Genomic DNA, 26,110 nt, shown 5'->3' on the forward strand with positions numbered 1-26,110 from the left:
ACTGAACGAGATAATTCAGCTGGCTGAGATGACGCAGCGACGCATCGCCTGAGTCCATGCGATACACATACACACAATGCGCCCAGCGGTATCCTTATACACTCAGTCCCATTCAGTGACGCGCGGCATCGAATTGTGTGCGTGTGTATCACAAAGACTCGGGCGATAGACTTGGGCGATGCGTCGCTGCGTCATCTCATCCAGCTGAATTATCGCGTTCAGTTATCCTATGAGATGCTGAGAGCGATATCGCAATCACTGATTGATAGTAAATGACTGCAAAATCTGTATATATTGGGTCAATTCGAAAGTTTCCGCCGCTGACATTTAAATGTCGCCACTTGTAACTGAGCGTAGCTTGACAAGTGAATCCAATTGCATTTTGTAGATGTGACATTTAGCAATCTAACTCAGAGCAGAAAGATTCGTTTTTCGTTCTGCGTCATTGTTTTTGAATCGATTGAAAATGGATCGTGATAAGGTGTTTTTTCGAGGGGCCCTTCTTTTCTTATTTGATTCGAAGAAAACTGCCGCTGAAGCTCATCGAATGCTGTCAGATACTTATGGCGAGCAAGCTCCATCGGAACGAAGCTGCAGAGAATGGTTTCATCGATTCAAAAGTGGTGATTTTGACTTGAAAGACAAAGAACGTTCAGGTCGGCCAGAAGCGATTGAAGATGTCGATTTGCAAGCATTATTGGATGAAGATCCATGTCAAACGCAAAAAGAACTTGCATTGGAGTTGAACGTAGACCAAGCAACCATTTTCAGACATTTGCACGCCATGGGAAAGATTCAGAAGCTGGGAAAATGGGTTCCACATCAACTGTCTGAAGAGCAACTTCAAGCACGAATCGCAATATGCACAAAACATCTTGCAGAGCACAAAAGGAACAGTTTTTTGTATCGGATTGTTACCGGCGATGAAAAGTGGGTTCATTACGAAAACCCCAAGCGTAAAGTAGCGTATGTTGATCCCGGCCAACCGGCGCCATCCCAGCCAAAACGAGATATTCATTGCGATAAGGTTATGCTGTGCATCTGGTGGGATATGAAAGGAGTCGTGTATTATGAGCTGCTAAAATCAGATCAAACGATTAATAAGGAACGCTATCGACGCCAATTGAATGATTTGGCTCATGCATTGGATGAAAAACGGCCATTAATAGCTCGAAAACACCACAATGTTTTGTTCCACGATGACAACGCTAAGCCACATCGTGCAACAATCGTTAAAAATAAGGTAGAGCAGCTCGGTTGGGATCGGCTTGATCAGCCCGCGTACTCTCCAGACCTTGCTCCTTGCGACTACTATCTATTTCGATCGATGCAGATTGCCCTGTCTGAAGTACGCTTTCAAAATGAGGAAGAAGTGCGAAAATGGGTTGATGACTACATATAGATTCGACGTTTCGTCTGACAGTGTGAACAGCATACAAGTAATAGCTGCTGCAAGTAAATCATAAATTGTAAAATAAATATTCGCTCTATCAAAGCCAAAACACTTTCTAATAATAAAACAAACTGAAAAGGCCTCGGAAAAATTGAAGTTTAGTCGGCAAAGCGTGAAATATCTTGTTTATCGTCGATCGAAAAAAGAAGTGATTGAAAAAAAAGAAAAAGAAGAGAGTAAAGAAGAAGAGTTATTCAGCGTGCAGGGCTGTATCATTTCGCCCGTTTTTTCGCCGGTGAATTGTCAACAATGACTCAATGACATAACCAAACATCGTGTGTCATTCAGTGCTGGTTATTTTTTTTTTTTCTCTCTCATCATCCCGTCGAATTGAAATATCACCATCGAAATGGCAAATTCGGAAGCAAAAATGGTTATTGGAGACGATGACTCTCTTCTCATGAGTGATGAAGAAGCACCGAAAATAGATTTAACGTCGGTTAAATCGAGTGAACCGACAGACCGAGGAAAAAACCATCGTGCACGCAGTTCAAGTAAAGCGAAAGCATTAAACCAGTCAGCCAAATCGAACGCTGTGAATGCAAACACCACCAATGTCGATGGAAAACGTAACAAGAAAAATGCCGACGCAAAACATGATCAACTTTTATCCATTTTATCGGACATCAAAGGGCAAAACCAAAACACTACCGATGAAATCGCAACGATGAAGAAGTCACTGGACGGTAAATTCGAAGCAATCAATGCTGAGCTGAAATCGAACAAACAAAATGTAGTTGCTGTTACTAGCCGATTGGATGACATGGAAAGCAAGGTTGACGCTGTTGCGTACGATAAGGAGCTGGACAAACAACAAAAGTTGAAAAACAACGTGAACATTTGCGGTTTTCCGAAAACGGATAACGAAGACGTCACCAATGTTGCACTGACTATCTTCAAAGCATTTGGATTGAACTTTGTGCCATCTGACTTCACTGGTGTATACCGTACGATTGGGAAATCTGCTCAAATGAGCACAATCGTGGTGAAGTTCAGCGACTTCAACAAAAAGCTATCAGCGTTGGAATCAAAGGCGAAGAAGAATGTTGTACTTGGTGATGTAGCACAATGCGCCGACGACCAGCGAAAAAAGCAAATTTTCATCAATAATCACATTACACCATTCTTCGCTCGTCTTTTGGCTGTTGGACGTCAGGGAGTGCGCGAACAAACGATTCACTCGTGTTGGATTGCGGCTAATGGATGCCTTGTTAAGAAAACCGAAAGCGACAAACCAACAGTCGTTCGTTCTATGGCGGCAATGGCGAAACTAACCGAAGGAATGAAGTCAACTACAAAGAGGTCCAAGCCAGACTCAATGAGTCCACGGCTATCGAATGACAAGAGACGGAGATAAGCAACCAGCACAGTGAAATGACCTGTAAATATAATTTTGATTGAACTGCTCATTGTTAATTGAAACCATTTTGATTCGAACCAAATTACTACTATCAAATATTTCATTAAAATCATTTCATCTTGCTAACTTTTTTTTTTCTTTTTCAATAACGTAATTATTTTGCTTTTTTTTTCTCATTGATTCATCGATTTGCTTTGAATTTTCTTCGTTTATCATGGCTTCGTCATTATCATTCGACGATATCATAGCGGCGCTGCTCTTTTATCAGAATTTGAGAGGACTGAGAACCAAAACAAAGAAATTCTTCACCAACCTTTTAAACATTAAGGCTCATTTTGTGTGTTTGACCGAAACGTGGCTTAATTCTGATTTTTATTCAAACGAATATATTTCCAATAACTATATTTCCCACCGTAGAGACAGAAATTACGAGGCAACTGGCACCACTAGAGGAGGTGGTTGTTGGATTTTGCATAAGCCCTCAATCGATTCAATTAGGAGATATGACTTCGAAACAAATATCAACTTTGTTGAGGATGTCTGGATCCAAGTCAAACTCGAAGGTTCAGATAATTTTTTGTACATTTGCACAGTATACATTTCGCCAATGCCTAGTAATACCCATCTGTATGTTGCCTTTTCTGAAAAGGTCAAGGATAATTTGGCATTGATAAATCCATCTGATCGTGTCCTCATACTGGGTGACTTCAATGTATCAATGATTGAATGGAATGTCGGGGATGAGGGCATTCTGGTCCCGTCCTTAGACACAAACAACTCAAGAGAAAAAATACCCTTCGATTCTGCGGTGTACGTATCGCTCACGCTATGCGTTCGCTCTTTTTCTGCCTCATTCACACTTACACTATATTCGTCATACAAAACAACGGCAGAATCTAAGTGTAGAACGTATGCGGTGCGCTTCAGTTGTGTGTAGCGATATTGACGCTAGACCGTATGCATTAGTATTGGTGTGAGAAGCGCGAACGTTTAGTGTATCCGCATGCGTTCTACACTTAGATTCTGCCGTTGTTTTGTATGACGAATATAGTGTAAGTGTGAATAAGGCAGAAAAAGAGCGAACGCATAGCGTGAGCGATACGTACACCGCAGAAATGAAGAGTATTTTTTCTCTTGAGAATGCAAACGCACATGAGGTTCTCAATCTCATCAGCTTTGGCAATTTCAAACAATTCAATCAGGTATACTACGACAATGAGGAGACAAATATACTCGATTTGGTTCTTTCCCCCGATCCACATAGAGCAATTCAAGTGTCAAAGGCAAGGGAATCGCTTGTTGAACCAGACACATATCATCCACCACTAGAAATCATAATCGATATTAAATTAAAATTTCTTCCTGTGGTAAACCACAGAAAATTCAAGTTCAGACATGCCAACTATGAGGCAATTTGTGGAGAATTGGATGTTATTGACTGGCGATTCATTGACAATTTATCCTTTGCCTTAGCAATGATACAATTCTATTCCATACTTAATGGCATTATTCAGAAACATACCCCCCTTTACGGGAGAAAATCTAAGTACCCCTTCTGGTTTGACTTTGATTTAAGAAGTAAATTAAAAAAGAAAGATAAGGCTCGACTTAAGTGGAAGAGAACCGCTCTGGACAGTGATTATCAGTTTTTCTCTGATCTTAGAAAGGAATGCAAACTGAAAATTGAACAGTGTTACAGTAATTACTTAAATAACCTCCAAGCAAATATCAAATCAAACATAAAACTGTTCTGGGCATTCACTAAGAGAAAGAAACAAACAAATAGCTACCCATCATCATTTAAGTATGACAATGTCATAGTCTCAAGACCCGGAGAAATTTGTGAACTGTTTGCCACTTATTTCAAGACAACTTACAACAACCGTTCATCAGACCGTTCAATCAACATCACCAATACCGTTCATTCAAATACCGATCAATCATTCCACATCACACCTGTTGATGTTGAAACAATTATCGATAAAGTTGACTTAAATAAGAACGGCGGACCAGATGGCATTCCCAATTATTTCCTGAGACAGACTTGTAAGCAAATTTCAATACCACTTTCAATGATTTTCAACCGATCACTCCGGTCAGGCATCTATCCAGATGAATTCAAAACGTCATTCGTGACACCAATTTTCAAGAAAGGTGATGAGTCATTGGTATCGAACTATAGACCAATTTGTATGTCTAATTCTATAGCTATTGTCTTAGAAAAAATCGTTAACTTACACCTGATATCAATGGTTGAAGATCAAATCACACCTAGGCAACATGGGTTTATGAGAAATAAGTCAACCAATACAAATCTGATTGAGTACGTAAGCTATGTGTCAGATGCCTTGGATGAAAAGTGTGAAGTGCATGCCGCATACACCGATTTCTCCAAAGCATTCGATACTGTTGACCACGAAATTCTTTTGTCTAAACTGGCAAACTTTGGTATTGACACAAAACTCATAGGCTGGTTCAGATCATATCTTACTAATAGGCGAATGTATGTCACCTTCAATGGTGATAAATCAGCAACATTTGAACCAACTTCGGGGGTTCCTCAGGGCTCAGTTCTGGGACCAATTTTATTCAACATTTTCATCAATGACCTTAGTCATATCCTAAAATGTGAGTTTCTCCTATTCGCTGATGATCTAAAAATTTATATCAAAGTAAAATTTCAAGTAGATGCTGACAGACTTCAAAACGACATCGATAGACTGCACGAGTGGAGTGTAGTCAACAAATTACTTTTAAACATTGAAAAATGTCACGTGGTGATCTTTTCAAACAAAACCGTTCCATCTCAACCGCTGTATACTATGAATACCACTCCGCTCACTCAGTGCAGTTCTGTCAAAGATCTGGGAGTCATCTTTGATGACAAACTCAAATTCGGTGAACATATAAACTCAATCGTAAAAAAATCTAACAGCATGTTGGGATTCATAATGAGAGCTACAGCCGATTTCCAGGACCTGACATGCCTAAAGTATTTATACAATTCTTTGGTGAGATCTAGATTGGAATACAACACTGCGGTGTGGAATCCCTATCAGATCAATCATAAAGAGAAAATTGAAAGAGTTCAAAGGAAATACACTAGAATTGTTTTCTTTAAACTCAGACAAAATCCTCAATCATATACCAATCGCATCAAATACTTAAATATGTTAGAACTGGAAATGAGAAGGGAATACTTTGATGCATGCTTACTACATAAATTAGTACACAACCGGAACTATTGCTCACATTCTAGACCGTACTTCAGAATAAGCCGACGGTCGAATAGATCGAACATACTTTTCAATCCTCAACCTACAAATAATGATTATGGGCTTCACAGAAATCCTGTGACTAGAACGCAGTTACTATACGAAAGAAAATTCAAAGCAACTAATATTCTTGATGCAAACTATGAACTGTTTAAAAATAAAATAATGAGCAACTTCAGTCAAAGTTGAAATATTAAAATAATTGATGCAAATAGCAATATAATAAGGCAATGTTTTAACTGCATCAGTTGAGATAATTTACTTGCAATCGAATTTAAAATTATAATCAATTCTTATTTTTTACAACTTATTAATTTTAAACTAAATAATTATACTATTTTTTCTTTTGCTTTTTACTATTAGTAATATATTGCCAAAAAGTAATTAGAAAATGTAAAATTGAAAGTCAACAAAAATGTGATCAGAACTCATAGGTGAAGAATGTTATTGGGATTTTTTCCTGTTTTCAACACCATTATAAATCAATAAAAATAAAAATAAAAATAAAAATAAATAATAAAAATAACCTCAAAAGACGAGGACTTCTTCAAGCGAGGAATCCACAAGCTGCCAGAAAGATGGCGGGAAGTCATAGCTAACGATGGCGAATACATTGGTTAATGTACATTTTCAATTTATTTTGCAATAAATGTATTTTTAGACAAAAAAAACGGCGGAAACTTTCGAATTGACCCAATATAATGAAAGGAGATAGAGACGGAAACCTTTTTACATTTCACACTTTTCTTGAATAAACTTGTGTGTAAGTGAATGCAAACGGAGGGAAAATGCGCTTCAATAAACCCATAAGCAAGCTGCCATTAAAAGTGCAATGTAATGTAAATGTTTCAATGCGAAGCGATTTATACAAATTAAATGTATTGAATCGAGTCGTGGGTTGAGGAGAATTTTTTGAAAATTGCATAATTTTTGCGGATACGTATTTATAAGGGCCGTTTTTTTCGCTCCTCGTTGTGTGCTCATTTCCAACGTAAGTGACTCAATATCGTAAGTGAAATATCTGTCCGAAACGGATTCGCATCCCCAAATACACTTTCATTGTATGCCATATTTTTCTACTCATTGAGTATGAGAGCTGAATGTTTCCCTTTGGCTGCGGTTCGCACAGAGCTTCATCGGTGTTTATTTGGCTCACGTTTGAAAACAATCCGTTTATGGGAGTTTTATTGAATTCTTGATTGAAAATGTGCTGCTTTTTTTCTCTTCCACTGTATAAAAGTGGTGCGTGGATTTTGAAATCCCAATTGGATACATGTTCCATGTTTCAATGCAATGTTTTTCCATGATATCAACTCCGAAAAAAAAGAACCCACATACACACATACACACAGAAGCACAACATACGAGCAAATATTGATCAGCTGCTGCAAGCGTACGATTTCGTAGCCCGTGGCGGAACATATTTTCACAAATTCTCTCTCTGTCGCTGGTGTTTTTTCTCTTTTTCAAATCCTACGTTCATTCTGCTGATATGGTGTGCAACGAGTAAAAGCAAATGTGCCGTTATTAAGAGCGATGACATGCGTGCCTTTATCGCTGATATTCAGTCATTGCGTGCATGAATTTACTTCATTGGAAATAATGATTTCCTTAGCAACTTGCACATAATTATTGTATCAGATGTGGAAAAACAAAGCGAAGAAAAAAACCGGAGAGAGAAAGAGAGAAGAATAAAGCTTTTCGTTTCGCTTACATTGCGCTCGTTACATCACATTTTCCTTTTCATATGTTGTGTTTAGCTTGAGATTTTGGTATGATACTCGCCGAAGGTGGTTCATATTTGCAAATTTTATTGAATTCCCAAATCGAACATTCGAGCTCTGACAGTATGCTTGTTTATTTATTCAATTTTGACGTTGTTCTTTCTCATTTTGGGTGGTTTTACGCGGCGGAAAGGAAACTTGCCAGATAACGGCGGACAATTCATTTGCATACTTTTTGCTGGCAAACAAGTAGCAACTTCAAACGAATTGATTGCTTTCGTAATTGTGTGTATTGTTGCGTTTCATCGCCCAATCCACCGCCCATCTTCCACATACACTTCCGGAACGGAACGGATGTGTATGTGCAAGCCGTTCAAACGAGCATCATCGACTGGTAGACGTTTAAGGGAAAAAGGTAATGATTAACCCAGATTAACAGCTCACCATTCATTGTTAACGTACCGAAAATATAATGTGCTCCACTCGCACCGTATTTTGTACGGGTTTCACCTTTTTTTAGCATACTCGACAGCCGCATATCGATGTGGTGGCACCAAAAGTGGAAAAGATGGAGTGATGACGACTATGAATATATATCCACCAAAATAATGACGATGATAATCATGGAAATGCTTGTTTATGTGCAAGCAAATCGTCTTTTATGCTGTCTTTTCAATGGGGGAAAATCTATTACGGTAGATTTTAAGTGATTTTAATCTGGTAATTGTGTTTGTCGACCCAAATCACAATATAAAATTTCAACCAAGTTTGTAAACGATACTGGCCCACCAGCAAAACCAAAGCAATAGAGAATTAAAAGCGATGAACATACACTATCCGTTTTTTTTTCACTCGTCCCACTCTATCACATTCCATTATTAAAACGAAAACCCTTTCGCAAAAAAAAGGTCAATAATTTATTTGTTGTTTCGCTGGGCAGACGCTTTTGCAAAATACTTAAAATGAAATTAGGATACGCACATTATGGCACATACACCATGTATAATATATCGCTTACGGAGAAGTATCGATTTTAATTTTCGCTCACTTGTGAACAAAAGATAAAGTGAGAAACGGGGGAGAGCGAGAGAGAGAGAAAGAGGAGATGTATATATGTGTTTGCTGAAAGCAGCTTAAGCAATCCAATAACACGCCGTGTTGGACACCAAAATTGAGTTTTATCTCACAAATTTTGCCATGCTCTTCATTTATGGCATCGCACGGCAGAAAGAATCAAGAAAGACAGAGAAAGAGACGCTTGGCACGAACGAGAGAGCTACTATGTGAAAGTCTCCGATTACTCGAAGTTGGATCGTGACTTTTCACCATTTAATCTCCTCGCCTGTCCTATTGTCTCCAAATCCATTTCAAATGTACGTAACTTTCCAATCGAAACGAAAGTGAATCGGACTGAATATGCAAATTTTTTTCCGTTGTTTTTTCCCTGAAAAAATGGCGCTTTTCACTACTTCATTGCTGATCCGTCAGATTTTTTTTACTGTTCAATTCTCGTTGGCGTAAGCACAAAAAAAAGCAGCGAACGGCATTGAGAACTCATTCGAAACAACTGTTACAAGCGGATACAAGCATTGATTTGTTGTCGTACATTGTTTATTTGACTTTCTATGGCAATGGCGAGCGAAAGGGAGAGAAAAAAACGCACGCAAGAAGGATGGCACACGTGTTAAGTTCTGATGAGCGGAACTAATGCCAGCAATCAAAAAGCATCAGTCAACATGACGATGGGCACACGTGCTATAATCTGTCAAGGCCGTCGAAGGCAGTTTGACTGCAGAAAGAATGAAAGAGCGAGAAAAAAAGCACATATGTGTTCGAAAAAGAAAGGCGCGATTTGCCATTTGACGTTGAAGGGTGAAATGATATTCAACGATGTGAGAAATGCACACAATCGAACATTTCAACTGTTATATTTTGTTCCTTTTTCTCTTCAGTCGTGTTATTTGTTCGAAAAAGTCAGAGAGTCTTCAAGTCGCCTGCCAGCATATTATTGGCATATAATTACGAAAAGAAATGTCAACAAATTGCCGTGGATTATTTGGTAATGTAGCGCCGCTCAGAGCCATCAATTTTTATGATGCGGCTGAATGAATGCTCGAATAAAGCTTCAACATTGCGGCAGAGAGAAAGAGCGAAAGCAAGCAAGCAAACAAACGACCGAAAAAAGCGATGAATCCAATGAGCTGTCCGCTTCAGCGAACGAAAATAAAGTTGATACCGAGTAAAAAAAAACACTGAACGGCAAAATATTTGATGTGATCTTTTTTTATTGCGGTAAACTGAAAATTGTTGTTTTATTTTCTTTTCTCGGTTACTTGTTTCATCCCATGCTAAATGAATAATGGAAATGAGTCGGTTTTTATTCGGAGCTTTAATTTGCACCGGCATCCTCATTTTTTATTCATAAAAAACGGCAACATTTTGAATGCCGAAAAGACTTTTTTTCATTTGATATAAAACTTTTCATTTCGGTGTGTGCGAGACTGGATTGTAGCATTCCAGGTAGAATGCGAGGCAACTAAAGCGAGTGAAATTCATTTGCATTTTCTGTTTTTTTGACAAAAAGGTCCATTCATTTTCGACAGATTATCGTATAACTGTCGAATGCAACAGGAGAACGTTGAGTAATTAAATTCCAAGTGAAGCCGCTTTTATGAAGCGCTGAAAATATCATAACCACTTTTGCTGCGGCTACAGTCTTGTGCTTTTCGGTTTCGAATAAATCGATTCCATAAAATGCGCACATAAGTCGGTGAGTTTGTCTGTTATTAAATGTGTCCATTGCCTTGTGTCGCCATGCCAATAGTCATTTGGGATTGACGTTCAAATCTGATTTCTATTGACGTAATCGTCCTGCATTCGCTCATGTGCAAAGCGAAACAGCAACAACAACAAAAACGAACAAACATTCAGGTGATATATATCCTTGGCACAAGTACTGGCTGGGAGATAGAGAGCATTTGGGCAAACGCATTTCGGCGAAAACCATTAGCTGAAATTTATGAAAGCTACAGCACTAGCCAAGCGTTGTCATAGTTTCAAGGATTGGAACAATTGTCGTGAATCTATTTCTGTCCCACTCTTTATTGATGAGGGCAAAACCGAAAGATTCAACAAATGTAGCTGCATGGAATATGAGCCATGTGTCACGTTTTTGTTCACTCTCTTTGCCTAATCTCTTATTTATTATCAAGTGTGCAACTATGTAAAAATTGTAATTTTATGAATTCATGCGAATATTCAGCGCATTTGGTCAAAACCTTTTTCAAGCAAGCGAAACATTGCAATGGAATATGGAAAATCCGTGAATCGATTATAATTTTACCGTTTTATTTATTCTTCTAAATGCTTTCCGTAAACAAACATCGTCTCTACTTTCCACAACCATAGGAAATTTTATCCAGAACATTGCGCTGTGCTTGATCTCCATTTCCGGCCGCAACAAAATGTTCAACGGAATCAAGATACACAGATCCATATACAGTGAATGGCATCCGATTGGGATAATCGTATTGCTCATAGTTTGCCAACGAATTACACGAAACTATTTCAAATATGAATGCGCAAAACCTGGAGAATGCTATAGCAAACCATAGAATTTGCCATACGAATGAATGAAGAAGGTCTGTGATACAGCATAGAAAAACGAGCATCGGGGTTTTTCCTCTTAACCCTCCATCAAAAGAGCAAAAAAAGCCTTGAGAAATGACGCTTTTTTCGTAATATGACATTAACAAAATTAAAGAAATGGCAAAATGCGACAGGCGGAAGAGATAAATAAATGAATAGTCGACGTCCATTGAGCGAATGAGAGAACGAACGAACGAAGAAAAATTGATGCATACAAGGTTGTGCTCGTAAAAATTATGCACATAATCATTTGTATCGATTCAACGATTCAAACGCGTTCGGCCCATCGAAGAAAAACAATCACAAAAAGACGAAGAAAGTAGATAGAGAGGGGAAAAAACCCCAAAAGACAAACATATCTCGTCGAGCAGAACAAGTTTGACAGATATGATGAATGATGTTGTTACGATTTGACGGTTGTCCAACATTGGTTTTCCTTGGAAATTCGGAACAAATCAAAATCTTGCTCATGTTGTGAAACATGGCATGGAGTTTATTTCGTGGAAACTGGCTCCGTTTGTTAATTTAATTATAAATTATTTGAGAGTTCAAATTGAACTGTTCAATTTAACATTTGAGTGAATTTTACCACAAACGGAAAACCATTTGCGTTGGAAAACGCAGAAGAAACGTTTTCTTTTCACCAATTTCTATGGAATTAACACACATGCGTGCACATTGTTGATATGAAATCGTTCGTTTCACCGGAACCACTCATTGAGTGAACCGCATTCACATGGAATGGCTTGGAATGGAAAAGGAAAAGAAATTTCCAACAATTTGTACCTATTGTCAATGGCTTTTTATTGTATCAAAACACATATGCCATTAGCCGAAAGAGTTGGACTATTATGCTTTGTCGTCTATATGGGTTGCAATTCAATCGAATTGAATTTTGTTTGTGTGCTAATGTGAAGCAATTGGTTCAGACGAAAACTTCATTTGGTTACCCATTTCGCTAAATAGGTTCCAGCGAAGAGCCGAAACTATGTCAAACGTAATAAAAATGATTGGATTGAATACATATATATTCGTACCGACTTGTGCAAAGTCAATAGAAAAACTTTTGTCCAAAGTTTTCCATTCCATCGCAGCAGAAATGCTTCACTCTCTGAATACATACTACAATGAAATGAGTTCCACTCTATTCAAATTATGTTTAGACTCTTGTTCAACGAACGACTTTTAATAAATAATCAGCTGCTTTTCCGATTTTTGTCAAGAACTATTTTTTGACCCAATACGAATGATCTTTGAACTATTTGTTCTACTGTTCACAAAATGAATGTTTACATCAATTCAAAAATGGACACAATGATGCAAAAGAACGAGCAAACGATCCAAGCTACCATGGTTGCTTCAATACATTTTAAATAAATAATGTGATTTTCGTTATTTTTAAATCCAGTTTTGTCCACATCGTCTTTGTTACAAGCGAATCTCGACAATCCAATTAACATGAAAGCTTTTAAAGTGCAATTTAAAAAAAATCCATAAAAGGCTTTAGTTTTTGCATCGAAATTTGAACTAACTACTGCTGAATGGGTAACGTGAAGAAGGAGTGAAAGAGAGAGAGAGAGAGAGAGAGAGAGAGAGAGAGAGAGAGAGCGAAAAAACGAGCTGCTCGTAAATGTAATTTGTAAATGCATTTTTATGGCGATTTTTAAAATGGTAACAGATGTTAGCAATAAATAAAGTCACATTTACATCAATATTAACGTCATAAAGAGCATCGAATGCGGAAATCGTACGGAATCGGACAATTTTTTTCTCCATCTTATTCGAACATAAACATATATATTGAAAAGCACTCATTTCATTTAATGGATATTCAGTCTTGAGATGATGTGGTCGTCACATTGACCCAATCTAAATCGATTTATATCAATGGGTAATATTCAGTGAATACAACAAATATATTTAACACACGTGTGTACATTGTAAACTTGGTGCTTACCTTCATCTGTGGACATGGCCAAAAGATAATTTGCTTGTGATACACGGACGATAGCTGCTGTAATGTGTCACAATTGCCACTAAAATCTCGGATATAATTTTCGTCCAGCATGTAATATACGCTTGAATAGTTTAGTGTATCCAGACGTTTGATAAGGGTGCTGATACCTGTAAAATAAATAATAAATTTGGCGACATCAACATATGAATCCATCGAAAATACCCAGAAAAAATCTTAAATGATACAAAGCCAAATAAACCAAATAAAAGTCTAACGAAATTATTCGCTCCAACGAGAAAAGAATATAAGGAGAGTGAAAAAAGAAAATAGAAATATATATACGGAGAGAAGACAGAATGAAAAGAGAGAGAGAATGGCAAATAGAAGCGACAGAGAGAGCAGCAAACGACAATGCGCTTTCAATTTCTCAAGAAACAACACACAAGAAATCTATGATTTCGTTAGCAACGATAAATCAAATAAACGAGAAATGGTGAAAAGAAACAAACTGCAAAAATCATCAAACGAACAACACAGAGAGACAAGACCGAGCGAGCGAGAGAAAGAGACAGATGACAATAAAAAGAACAAGAATAAAAAAAACAATGTGCTCCGCTCATGATAAAGTTTATTCTTCCTTTTTAATCGCTTTTCATTTCTCCGCGCTCAGTCTTTCTCTCGCGTTCTGTGCATCTCGACGAACAAAAAGCATTGCAAGTTCTTTCGCATTTGTCGTATGTTTTTCGTGTTGAAGTGGAACAATATCGCAAAGAGCCATCATATACGAAGTTGCAAACGAAGGATTAATAGCCAAATGTGGAGCGGGAGAAAGAGATAGAGAAAAAGCGAGTGCATTTTTGCCGTTTTCCACTGTATAATCACGTTAAGCATGTGCTCTTTGAGAAATTACAGCTGTTCGAAACACCCATAAATAAATCGCCCCATCCGGGACGAACACAAATGGATAGAGCGAAAGCGAACCAAAAAAATTAACAACGGAAATATCTTTGTTTTTTCTGCATTCGCTTGAATAAAATTTCAGTGAGTGACGATTCTAATCTACTTAATGCAATGAACCATGTACGGCAATGTACAACATATATGCATTTCTCCAGTGGTTCATTTATTCGTTTGCCATATCGCACAACAACGGGTCATTGTAAAACTTTAAGCGCATTTTACGACAGTACACTGAGAAAAACTTCAAGTGATGCACCCATTGGAAATAGTTTTTGGCAAAAACTATTTAGTTTTCAGCATAAATTACTTTTGGTTCGTTTTCCTTATCAATCGGTTGGTTTTACTGGTGCTTTTACTTTGTGTGTTCGGGTTGAAGTTCTTGTGTTAGAAATTCCTTGAAACCAAACAATGTTCGCTGAAAAGTCTTACGATGCATACACACATGTATGCTTTGTGCAAATTATTTCATGAATTTGATGTTTACTCAATTTGACATCTTTCAGCACCAACAAAAGATCGATCGATACATTTATGTATACGTGTTTATTTTGTGTACTACAATAGCGGTGGTCCTGGTCCGACTCACTAGGGTATAATTTTCAATGCAAATAGACAGGGACGAAATTGGTTATTTTCGGTAGAAAATCGAAACGAATCAAAAAAATTTGTGCTGTGCTCGGGGAAAAAATCCAACAATGATCTTATAGCTGTGTCATGCCTCGGACAACTTATCGCTTGTGAATTATGTGTGAATTCGTGATGAATTCCCTTGGCAAAGCACACGACCCGGCATACGGTTTGTTTATAGCAATATTCATGTAATTTGCCCTACTATTCATGCACAGCGGATGAAGAAGAAGAAGAAGAAGAAGAAAAATAAGTGACAAGAGTAATTCATTGAATGCAATCGGCTGAAAATGAAATGCTCGTAAAAGTTTCGCAAACGCTTCCCATTTCCTAAACGTTGAAGTTTCCATCGTCTCGGTGCGAACATAGCAGAAAAAAAACAAGGGAAAAAAATTGTGCTATCGAAAAACGCTTAAAAACTCCCAAGCATACACACACGATGTGAATAATCGAAGAGCCCAAATGAATTCACATTCTCATTCCAATGTGCAAAGTGGCAACATGTAATCGAAAGCAACGAATATTCTTTTTTTAGTTAAACGCTTTTCGCCATCGCTATCCATACACACTTGGAATCTCTGAGAGATCTGATGTTGCGATATGGCAGAGGGATTGATGAGCACTTTTATTTTTATTGGTCTATTAAATGGTATGCGTACACAATACGCTTTTAGTATTGTTGACGCGAGCAAGAGAGTTCGTTCGCTCCGTTGTTGCTGTCATATTTTTGCACGCGCTAAAGTGCACATAGCACATGGCCATTCGCCAATCGATCTATTAAGTGGGGCATACCGAAGGCTTTTCAGATGCTTGTATCCCACTTCAGCCAAAGTTCGTTCAGCGAAGTACCCCATTGTGTGTATTGTTAATACTTTGATATAGGTAAATGTGTATAAAGCTTATTAAATTGATGAAAAAAAAATCACTTCGTTCCGGAATAGAATGTGAACATTGTATACATAACGGGCTTTTGAGAATGTTGTACACACCAATTTTGCTATTATTATGCTTCGATTGTATTATAAAAATTATATTCCTTCGAAATTAAAATTGTTCTATCGAACGAACAAAACGTTGAAATGCAACAACGAAAAAACCCACTCAACTCAAGACTAACCGAATTATTCGAACAAAATCGAATTGATGGTGTAAGTTGCTCACACGTTCTTCGCTGTTCTCACTTCATCGTGCTCTTTTTCGCGAATGGAAAAAAAGAAGGGAACAAAAATACGCGCACGCATCGTATCGATGTTAAATTACTAACATTATAAGTAAATAAAACAACAGAACCACCGTTGGTCTCACTTACCGTCTATGGCATCAAAATCAATCGTTATGTTTGCTAGCTGCACGCCAAACATATCAGTGAATTGCTGAAATTGATCACGTACAAGATTTAGTTCGATATTTTTGTGTGTTTGGATTAAGATCAACACATTGTTTGTTGGAGCCGGTGATGGTTGTTGTTGTCTTCTTTCTTTCGTTGTTCTTTTCGTCATCGTCGTCGTCATCTTCGCTGTCGCCGCTAATTTTGTTGTGGCGAACGGTGGAAAAGTTGTTTGATGGCTACTACTACTCCTCCTCCTGCTGCTGCTGCTCGTTCCGTCATGTGTGAACAAACGCGTAGGAGCATCAGTTGAACGATACCTCCTCGAGGACGTTCGACCGGATGACGATGAGTTGGATATTTTGGTGGGTGATTGTCGTTTGGATATCGCAACTCTGGCATCTGAATGTGCCTGTGGCAATGCAGCAACGCGGTGGTGTGCATGATTGTCATTCAACCATTTCTTATGTGTCGCGTCGACGTTGTCGTCGACATTGTCATTCGGTTGATCAACGGTTGAATTGTGGGAGACACATTGTGCAAACAATAAAGTGAATACTGCAATTGCAATCACATAGCGATGTGGTTTGGGACGGGTGCTGAGGCGAACGAACGGTGTTGTCAGAAATGAAAACGGTTCCCATAAAATCTTCATATGGACACAGCGCTCTAACGCGTTGACAGTGTGACAATAACACCACTCTCTCTTTTACTCTCACTCACACTCTCTGATTTTGCCCTTGTGTGATGCTCTTTTCTCGATTTGCTTCGTCTCGCCTTCGCTTCAGTTCAGTCCACTTCGGTTCAGTTTTAATTGCGTTCGTCCAAAGCTATCAATTCAGATCAGCAGCTCAGAAATGCCGACAACACGCGTATGTGTACAATTTGTGCGGTATAAAAATAGGCCGTCAAAAATAATTTGATGGATGAACGGGCATCAATATTCGTTCTGCTTTTGGTTTGATACGTCGCTTTTATGCCTAATAGCATTAATTAGAGCAGTATAATTTATTTTATTTTTGGTTTTATTATTCGCTGGCTGTGTTGTTTTCGCTTTTTTGTGTTGTATTTTGGCGATCAACTCGGGGTGTCATGTCATCAGTTTCCTGTATTTTCATCATCATCGTTGTCATATTTATCCATTATATGTGCATTTTCCACCCATTTGTGTTGATGTGTGACTGTGCTTTCGGGCTTTTTATTGCCATTGAAAACATACACAGACACATTCATACCGACTCGTTGTCTCACACACTTTTGATCGCTCTCTCTCTCTCTCGCTCTCGCTCTATGCGCCCTCTCTCTTTCTAAATTATTGTGCAGTAAATTGAATGCCGTTGCCGCTGTTTCTGACACTGCTAAATCTAGTTGACACTTTGCTCGCGTCTATCATATGGATAATTTTATGCTTCGCTTGTTTGTCGTTTAATTTTGTTAATCATAATGGATATTACACGTACATAATTTGCCCGAAACAAAATTGCTTTGACAGCCTTAACATGTGACATTGTTTGGTTCGGTTCGTTTCGCATCTGTTGGGGAAGAAAAAACAAGAATAAATACCACACACATTTCACATATAAATAGAAAATTGAAAGCTTATTTTGGTGTACGGGAATCAGTGGAAAAATGATAAGAAAGATCTAAATTCAACGTCGCGTAACAAATCATTCTCAGTTTAATGCCAACTCCCATTGTCTCTCTCTCTCCCTAGCTTGATCTTTTATTATTAAATTAAATGTGTTCGTTTCATCGAAAACATTATTTGTAATCCCATTTGATTTTATGCGTTTGCCAGCCAACAAATAATTCAAGTCAATTTCTATTATCTCCTCCGTTCTACATCTTCTTCATTCTTTGCCGCCCCCAGTGGTCAACGAAAAATACTCCCACTTGCCAATATTACACAAAGCTAATTTTCTTTCACATTCTTTATTTATTTGGATTTTAACTAAAGGTCTTCGAGTGATGAATGAGAATAAAAATAAAAGCTGCGGAGATCGACAGTGAAAAATGCGAAGAATATTCACCGAAATGAAGTCTTTTATCAATCGTGATGATACAGCACAAAATCGTATCGGTCGTACATTTAATGTTGCCATTCACCGAAATTGTAACAAAAAAAACTAATTCAATTACATGAATTGATGAATTTAAACAATTTTCTTTTGTTTGCATTTCTATCTGCTGGATAGAAAGCGATATTCGGAATACGATTTGTCGTTTACTTATTTGCATTAGTCACTTGTTTAGCTTGGCGGATGGGGAAGGTTGGCAAATGTGAACAGTGTATTTGCGCAATTCCGGATGCCAGGTAAAATCATTTCACATCGTACATACAGCGGTAACGATTCTGCGATATCATCTCCGCGTTTTCCAATTTACGTCCGGCTCCATAAATGTAACGAAACTTTTATCAAATCAAATCGTTTACTCACAAACACGCGTACACTCTCGAATCTCGTCATGTACATGAGCATAGATTTTTAGCCGCCCGAACGAGAAAAAAATGGAATTTTTGCCCCAATCAAGGAGCAGACAGCTCTTGTGTACATATTGTTGTACCCATAGCGCGATAGCGTTGCATAATAATCAATCGCATCCAAAGCAGAGAGAAAAAAGCGATGATAAACATTTCAGCACAGATATAAGTCCCGACAATGAATGCCAAACAAAAATTTAATGCGTCCCTTTCTCTCCTCTCGCTGGCTCGCTCGCTCGTTGAACGGAATTCAAGTTAACTTCGATTATTTTATTCAGTAAAAAAAGTCTCATGCGTGTATGTTATTTCTTCATTTTGTACCATTTTGCTCAAAGATGTGAAACGCGAAAGCGAGATGAGAAAAATCATATAAAAATTGATTGATTGAGGGATGACGTGGGCTTAAATTAAGCTCAACAGCTGCTTCTGTTGTCGTCCCCTTATGTGTGTGTATGTGCGCAATGGCATCACCCTCATTTCCATATATTCGTTCACACATACAAAATGTATGTATTTGTGTGTGTGTGTGTGTGTGTGTGTGTGTCTGTGTTGAAACGTGTCAGTGGCAAGTTTTGGCTTCTCAATGGACTCGATTTAACTGCATTTATGAATATTATTATTACAAGATGTTCCCACGCACGCAAGCCAGCCTCAACATCGAAAGCGTTTCCCTCTCAATCAAATTGTGTCTGATGGACGATAACATACGCGCGTACGTATTGACGCTTTTGTTGTTGTTAACGCTAGCATATTGATCACTCTTATATCGTGTGCGCTTTTCTACTTCGGTTAATTTATGTTGCCTGAGTATTTCCACACTTTTAAATTAAGCATTGCTTCCCTGTTTTTCCACGGCGCCTTAGTTGCCAGCTAGAACGACGAGGGTGGCAGCCGTATTCATTGAATTTGAAGCTTTTACGTTCGTTCCCTCATTTCAATTTCACTGATGAATGATGCAAGAGAAGGAGCCTACTTGCTATATGCCCCATTGCAATGATAATAATAATTATAGGCAACAGTTGCCCGAAGTTCGCAAAATATTAGAGAGTAAAAAAATATATGTATTACGATTTTTTTTTCTTCGCTTCCGTCGGTTGGAAAGTGTATTCAATCAAGAAATTCGAATCTCAATATGAAATGGCTTCGCGAAATGATGAACATCGTTTCACAAAACATTTTTCAATTATGATTTTTGTTGGGCCAACAAAAGGAGCAACAAAGCAACATACTTATATTTGGCAGCGCATGCAGAATACAATAACATAAAGGCAGAAAAAAAAGAACGCTTCTGATGGCATAAGGTTCTTCTGCCAAAAGATAAGGCAACTCACATTATGATGGGTTTGTTGTTGCCAACGATTTATTTCACTTCGCTTGCGAAAATTTTAATTTTCCGAAAAAAAATTCACAATATGCCATTGGATCTCTTTTCCGGCTTTTGCATTTTTTTCTTTCTAGAGCTTTGATTTTTCGTTCTTTTTTTCGCATCATCTCCCTCCAAAAATATATTTCTACAGAATAATCTAGAAGTTTGTGGAGCAGTCCAATTAAATGATGTGCTCAAGTGCGGGGAAGAAAAAAGATTCCATAAATTAGAAATGAAATCTCGGGCTCATCAATAGATTCAATATATTCGGAATCAACTCAAGAAAATTGTTTGTGAAAATCATCTTTGAACCACTTCAATGATCATCAAAAAACGGTATAATCCTTTTTATTTTTGCTACGTAAACCGTCTGCGAGGGTCATTTTTTAACTTTTGCCACTTCTTTTGAAGTACTCACCATGGAAAATATTCCAATTTTTCTCTTTTTTTCTGCTCGTTTCGTTTGAAGAAAACGGAATACAAGAAGAAAGTATAACTCTCCGAAATTATGTTGTAAAAATATTAAAAGAGGCATTATGTAAAATTCAAGAGGGAAATTCAATAATTCTCCAGTCGTTTCTCGATCGTTATTTAATCGCCTTGAGCGATGTTAAGTAGCGAGCACTTGATCCCAATGCCAAGAGTTTATTCTTTTTTTTTCTCTCGATTCGACGAAAAGCTCATAAATACCAATCCAACAAACGAGAAAAAAAAAGAAATACATTATCATTATCTTCATTTGGCAAAAAAAATAAATAAAAAATAATGATACCGTAGTAGCGTGAGATGATGGATGCGGTTTTCTTTCTCGTCGTCATCAACACCAAATGAATCCAAAGTGGCACATTTTCGTAAAAATAAATTGTCTCTGGTGTAATACGTTTTTTTGTTGTAATCATAAGCCAGTTTTGTTTTTCCGCCATGTTTTCATTCCCGTTTGAATTTCATTAACAATGTGAGCTGTTTGAATCTTTGCATTTATGTATGCTGATCAGGTGTTTACACAGTTAGATGATATTTATTGCGCATAAACAACAAATTTCATTTGTTTGGAAACGCAAACGAAGAGAGTGTTGCTAGCGAGCGAGTAAGAGCGAGAGCTTGAGAGGGAGAGAGAGCTTAGGATGTATGAAATTAATTTGTGTGTATTTCATTTTTCGTCATCAGCTTTATTAAATTTTGATGTGAAGCTCACGTGATGAGGTTTCAATGCTACCGTTCCAAAGATGACTAGCATATAAATAATAATGGAAAATCCCGAGACAATGCCGTCAACGGGCTACATTCACGCATATATGTGCGTGTATGTATCGTGTACATTGATCGCGGCCGTGCGCTGTGGATACCATGCATGACACCATTACTGGGGACCAATTCGAAAGAGTTAATTTCAAATCGAGCATAAAATTAATATATGGCATGGTAACGATGGCGAATGCACAAGCATGAACCATCCACATATGGATGATTTCATCAGACAAACGCCACAGCCAATTCTGTTCGTACAGCTACTAAACTATGCGATATGTGGTGTCGGTTTTGTGCAAGAATGCGAAACAGCCGGAATATGGGAGTGTGAGTGTGACAGAGATAGAGAGAAAAGTGCTTGCAAATTGTTACGCTTTGTGTTCATTGTTCTCGATATATTTAGTGTAGCACACATACACAAATAGTAGTCATTTGCTGTCACCGCTTTCGTCATTGTCGTGTCGTATCATGTCAATGTTTAAACGCAAAGCACTATTTTGTTGCGATGCTTTTATTAGCCCCGCACTACCAAATCAACGAAATTGCAGCAGAAAAAACGTCGACTATGTCATTGGATATCGGACTTTTGGTTCCGATGATGTTGCTCTTGTTGTTGTTCAAATACGCAACATTTTTGTTACTAATTCTTTGGTTACATCAACATCCGAGGTTAAGCTATTTCAATGAGGAATCTCACTAGCATCTGCACCATGATTGGCATATCAGTACTAGCACATTTGTTATCATCATAGTTTTTCTATGATTTCACTTCGGTTGCTGTCGCCTTTCTTTGCTCTTTCTCCTATTGGTCAAACTTTGCCTGCCAACCAACACCGCCGAGCAACCAACAAACAAGCAAAATGACAAGAAAAAATCCACTCTCACACACAAAGTTCACGATGAGAGCAAAAGCATCCCAAAAGAAATTCCAGAACAGTTTCAAGACACAGCTTGAAAATGAATTGTTGCCGTTTGAGTGGGATGATGTGTTTTTGTAGCTGAAAGTTTTTGATGGTTTTGAAAAAAGCTTCCGGTCGATAATCACAATATTGACACTTCTCGCTAGTCGAAAGTGCAAAAATCCGGCATTACACCAGCAGTGTACAGCAACAGCAGACAGATCGAGATATAAAAAAATTGAAGAAACAAAATCAAGAACATTCTTATCATGTGTCATGTGTCATGTGAAAAATGAAACGAACTATTCAGCAATCCACAGCACGTTCTTTAGTGAATACTTCTGTTTTCTATCACATTGAGTGCCTTTGCTTCGGTCTTATTTCGAGTGTGTGTGGTTGCCATCATCATCTTCAATGTTGCTGCTATTGTTGGGCATAGATGCGTGCATATGTGTACTTTTTTCTCGTTTATTCTATGATTCTTTCACATGAGGTGCTGCTGATACTGATGGCGGTCGTGCTGGTCAAATATCATTTTTTTCACATCATACACGATGTGAGACAAATTCTAATCCAGCACGTAATGTTTGCGCTTCGTTGCCATTGCAAACATACCAACGAATGGATAAAATAATATTCCCGCTAATATCGTCAAAACCGAGAAAGAGAAAGAGGTGATGGCGAGATGAACATGAAGACATGAGGCGAAAACATATATAGTCTCGATTTGCTGTATCTCTCTATGTTGCCACTGTACTTATTTTCATCCATCAAATAATAATATAAGGGGATTGTGATGACAAGTGATTGGCTTCCTTATGCTCATCACACATCGTTTCGGTTGCATGTGTGTATGTATGTATATGTGTGTGTGTCTGACAAAACTGAACACTAAATCCAATTGAAATGTATCGCGTGTTTGCATTCTGATTCCAGCTCAGTTCAAGTCAATTCGATTTTTATAGTGTTTCTGTTTACATCTGCATGCGACATGGTGCACACAATTTCAAATAGCTTTTAACGATAAATCGGTTGTGTCATGTGCATTCTCTTGGCGACGTCCATTGCTTTTTGCATCCATAACAAATTTGTTTATGCTCTGTCTGTATGCGTGCGTATGTGTGTGTATGTGTAAATCTTCGCGATTCAATTTATTGACAGACTAATGATGTGTGAGCCTGCGTGAATGGATTTGTATAGCACGCGCTGCGTGTGTTCATTCCAGATGCATATTTTGATTGGATCTTCGATCTGTTGTGTCCATAAAATTGATTTTAATTGCTTCTTTTTTTATTGGCATTTTATTGACACTGAGCCGGATAAATGTTACTGCTCCGATGTGGGAATTTGTTTGCTGTCAGCGAACGCATGCTTCTTCTTTTTTATTGTGTGCTAATGCTCTAACAAAATGCCATACTTTATAGTCCACTTATTGTACTCATGGTACAATTGCTTGTTCTCTCTCCATCTAGATCCTTCTCGTCGCATGAAGTGAATGTAATTTTTTTTCACTCTGCTCTGTCAACGGGATTAGTCGAGTTTAACACAATGGTGAAATGATAACAAGCATAACGCTAAGTGAATTTGTAATGTTGATTGGCTCCCGTGTGTGTGTGTTGACATTTGAAATTTTAATTGTGAATTTCAACATGTGCCAATTTTCTCCACTTTATGCCATTCAATCATGAGCGCATGAAGTGGTGAGGTGAATAGCACACAAACCATGATGCTCATGAATTTGATCTGATTAACGGGACAATAATTTAGCATTCGTGCTAAGGTCTATAACATGCGAACCGTTGCAGAGGATGCTGTGGACTTTAGCTAGGCTGCCATCGCATTTGAATTTAATCTTCGACGACAGCCAACGTCGTTCATTTGTAAGTTGGTTCATTGCTTTATTTATTCACTCTTCGCGCTCTATCTCAACTACAGTACAGAGAGTCGAGTAGCCAAAATGAAATATATGGCATGTAATTCGAATATTTGCCACAGTACAATGTGTACATGGAACATAAACATTTCGGAATACGGCAAAATATTTCATTTAAAATTATCGAGGTCACCAACAGGAGCAATGGTAGCAGCATCAAATCATTTTCTCTTTTTCCTCGACAGCCGAAAAGCTCGTAGTCTTTTCGAAGACGAACTTTTGTTTGAAGTTAATTAAGTTAAACACAAATTTCGTTGTGCGCGTACTCCAATTTATGGTGGTTGCCGTTCAGCAAACCTGACACTAATAACGCCATATTAAATTCCATCATCAAAAAATATCGCAAATGCTCACTTGCCAATGGAATGACAAAGCCAGCTGTGGTCAATTAGCCCGGTGTGCATTATTTCGTCGCTTTTAATATTTTTTTGGCTACATTTTAATATGAATATTTATGAAACGAACGGTAATTTGAATCCGCACCTGGTTCGCATGCGAATACTTCCAAATTATTTAAAAAGGCGTTTTCAACGCGAAACGCACACATGTGCCTAAAGAGAACGGGATATACCAGAGTTTTTACCTTTCAAAGCACAACACGTTGCGACAACGACGACGACGATGGCTACGCAAAGTTCAAGTGGACCAAATATCCCCATTTTTATTTTAGGTCACCTTCCTTTTTTTCCATATTTGAATACCTTCTTTTGTTGAATTTTCAGTTAGTTTGCTTTGGAATATGGCAATCAACATGTTTATGAAATGCGGATTTACTGGGGAAATAATGATGTCGCCGGAAGATATACAAGCGGATTCTTCATGTTTTTGTCTGTTTTGTTCATCTAGATGAGTTATGAGTGGGCGAACCACATAAATTGAATACGATTTTAATATGAGAAATTTCATCAATTTGGAAGCCACATGTTTCGGAAGAAGAGCTGTCAATTTCTCCCATTCACGATACTAGCGCCACTGAGGTATATAGCAAATCAATGTAAAGTGGAGTTTATTTTGTAACTAAAATACGCCGGAATTTTGAAATTTCGTACTATTTCCGCACCTTGGGAAGTCAGAACTTAAGTTTTTGTTTTTGTTGTAGTACTAACCGTGATCGATTTGATATGATTCAATGAGATTCATATTTCTTTGACCCAAACCGAAATAAATCATTTTAAAGCGATGAACCATCCATCGTTAAGATGTTCCGCAATTAGGAAATGTGATGCCTTCGCTTTCGTTCGCCGTATATAAATCCTTTTTGCGCAAAAATACAAACACACACAAGCGCGCACACAAATGTTTGATAATAAAATTTATCGGAAGGGAAAACAAAAGCTCGACTTGAAGGAAAACATTGAAATAAACGTAACCATAAATACGAATGCAAAGAGCTGTTTGACTTGAAAATCAGGCCACAGTAAAAATATTGCTATTGTATTATTATAAATCCGAAAGGATACGGAAGTTTGTGCTTCTTTCCTTTCTTTGTGTTAGTTGCTGCTGCTACTTCTGTTACACTGTTGCATGGTGGGCTGTGGCGGTGGTGGTGATTGTGGTGAAAAATCTTGAAACTTTCGATTTGAATGTGTTTATGTGCTCTTCAAAATCGGAAACACCAACCAGTTCCATTGAAATTGACGACGCATATGCCTTTGCTGTGCGTCTGTAACACCGTTATTTACGACCTTTGGATAATCCTTGATATAAATAACCCGAAAGGAAAAACCCGAAGACCAAACGAAAGAGAAAAAGAGAAAGGAAAATATCATTCTTATGTGGTTTTCTTCATGAATTTTATGTGCTCGTCGTCGTCGTCGTCGTCGTCGTCGTCGTCGTCGTCGTCGTCGTCGT

The 26,110-nt window shown here is 37.9% G+C and overlaps 1 protein-coding gene across 1 annotated transcript in view; it reads right to left on the bottom strand.

Moving 5' to 3' along the window:
* LOC129570205 (uncharacterized) overlaps positions 1-26,110 on the bottom strand; it is a 60,575-nt gene that overhangs the window by 19,982 nt on the left and 14,483 nt on the right. The window contains exons 2-3 of the mRNA XM_055449717.1: positions 16,314-17,863; positions 13,418-13,584 (exon numbers count right to left, since the gene is read on the bottom strand). Coding sequence (XP_055305692.1) covers positions 13,418-13,584; positions 16,314-16,986 — 840 coding nt within the window. The 5' untranslated portion in view covers positions 16,987-17,863. The remainder of the gene's footprint in view (positions 1-13,417; positions 13,585-16,313; positions 17,864-26,110) is intronic.

The sequence above is a fragment of the Sitodiplosis mosellana genome, unplaced genomic scaffold (assembly GCF_009176505.1).
Source record: "Sitodiplosis mosellana isolate CC-2019 unplaced genomic scaffold, AAFC_SMos_1.0 Smas_scaffold_1, whole genome shotgun sequence".
NCBI lineage: Eukaryota > Metazoa > Arthropoda > Insecta > Diptera > Cecidomyiidae > Sitodiplosis > Sitodiplosis mosellana.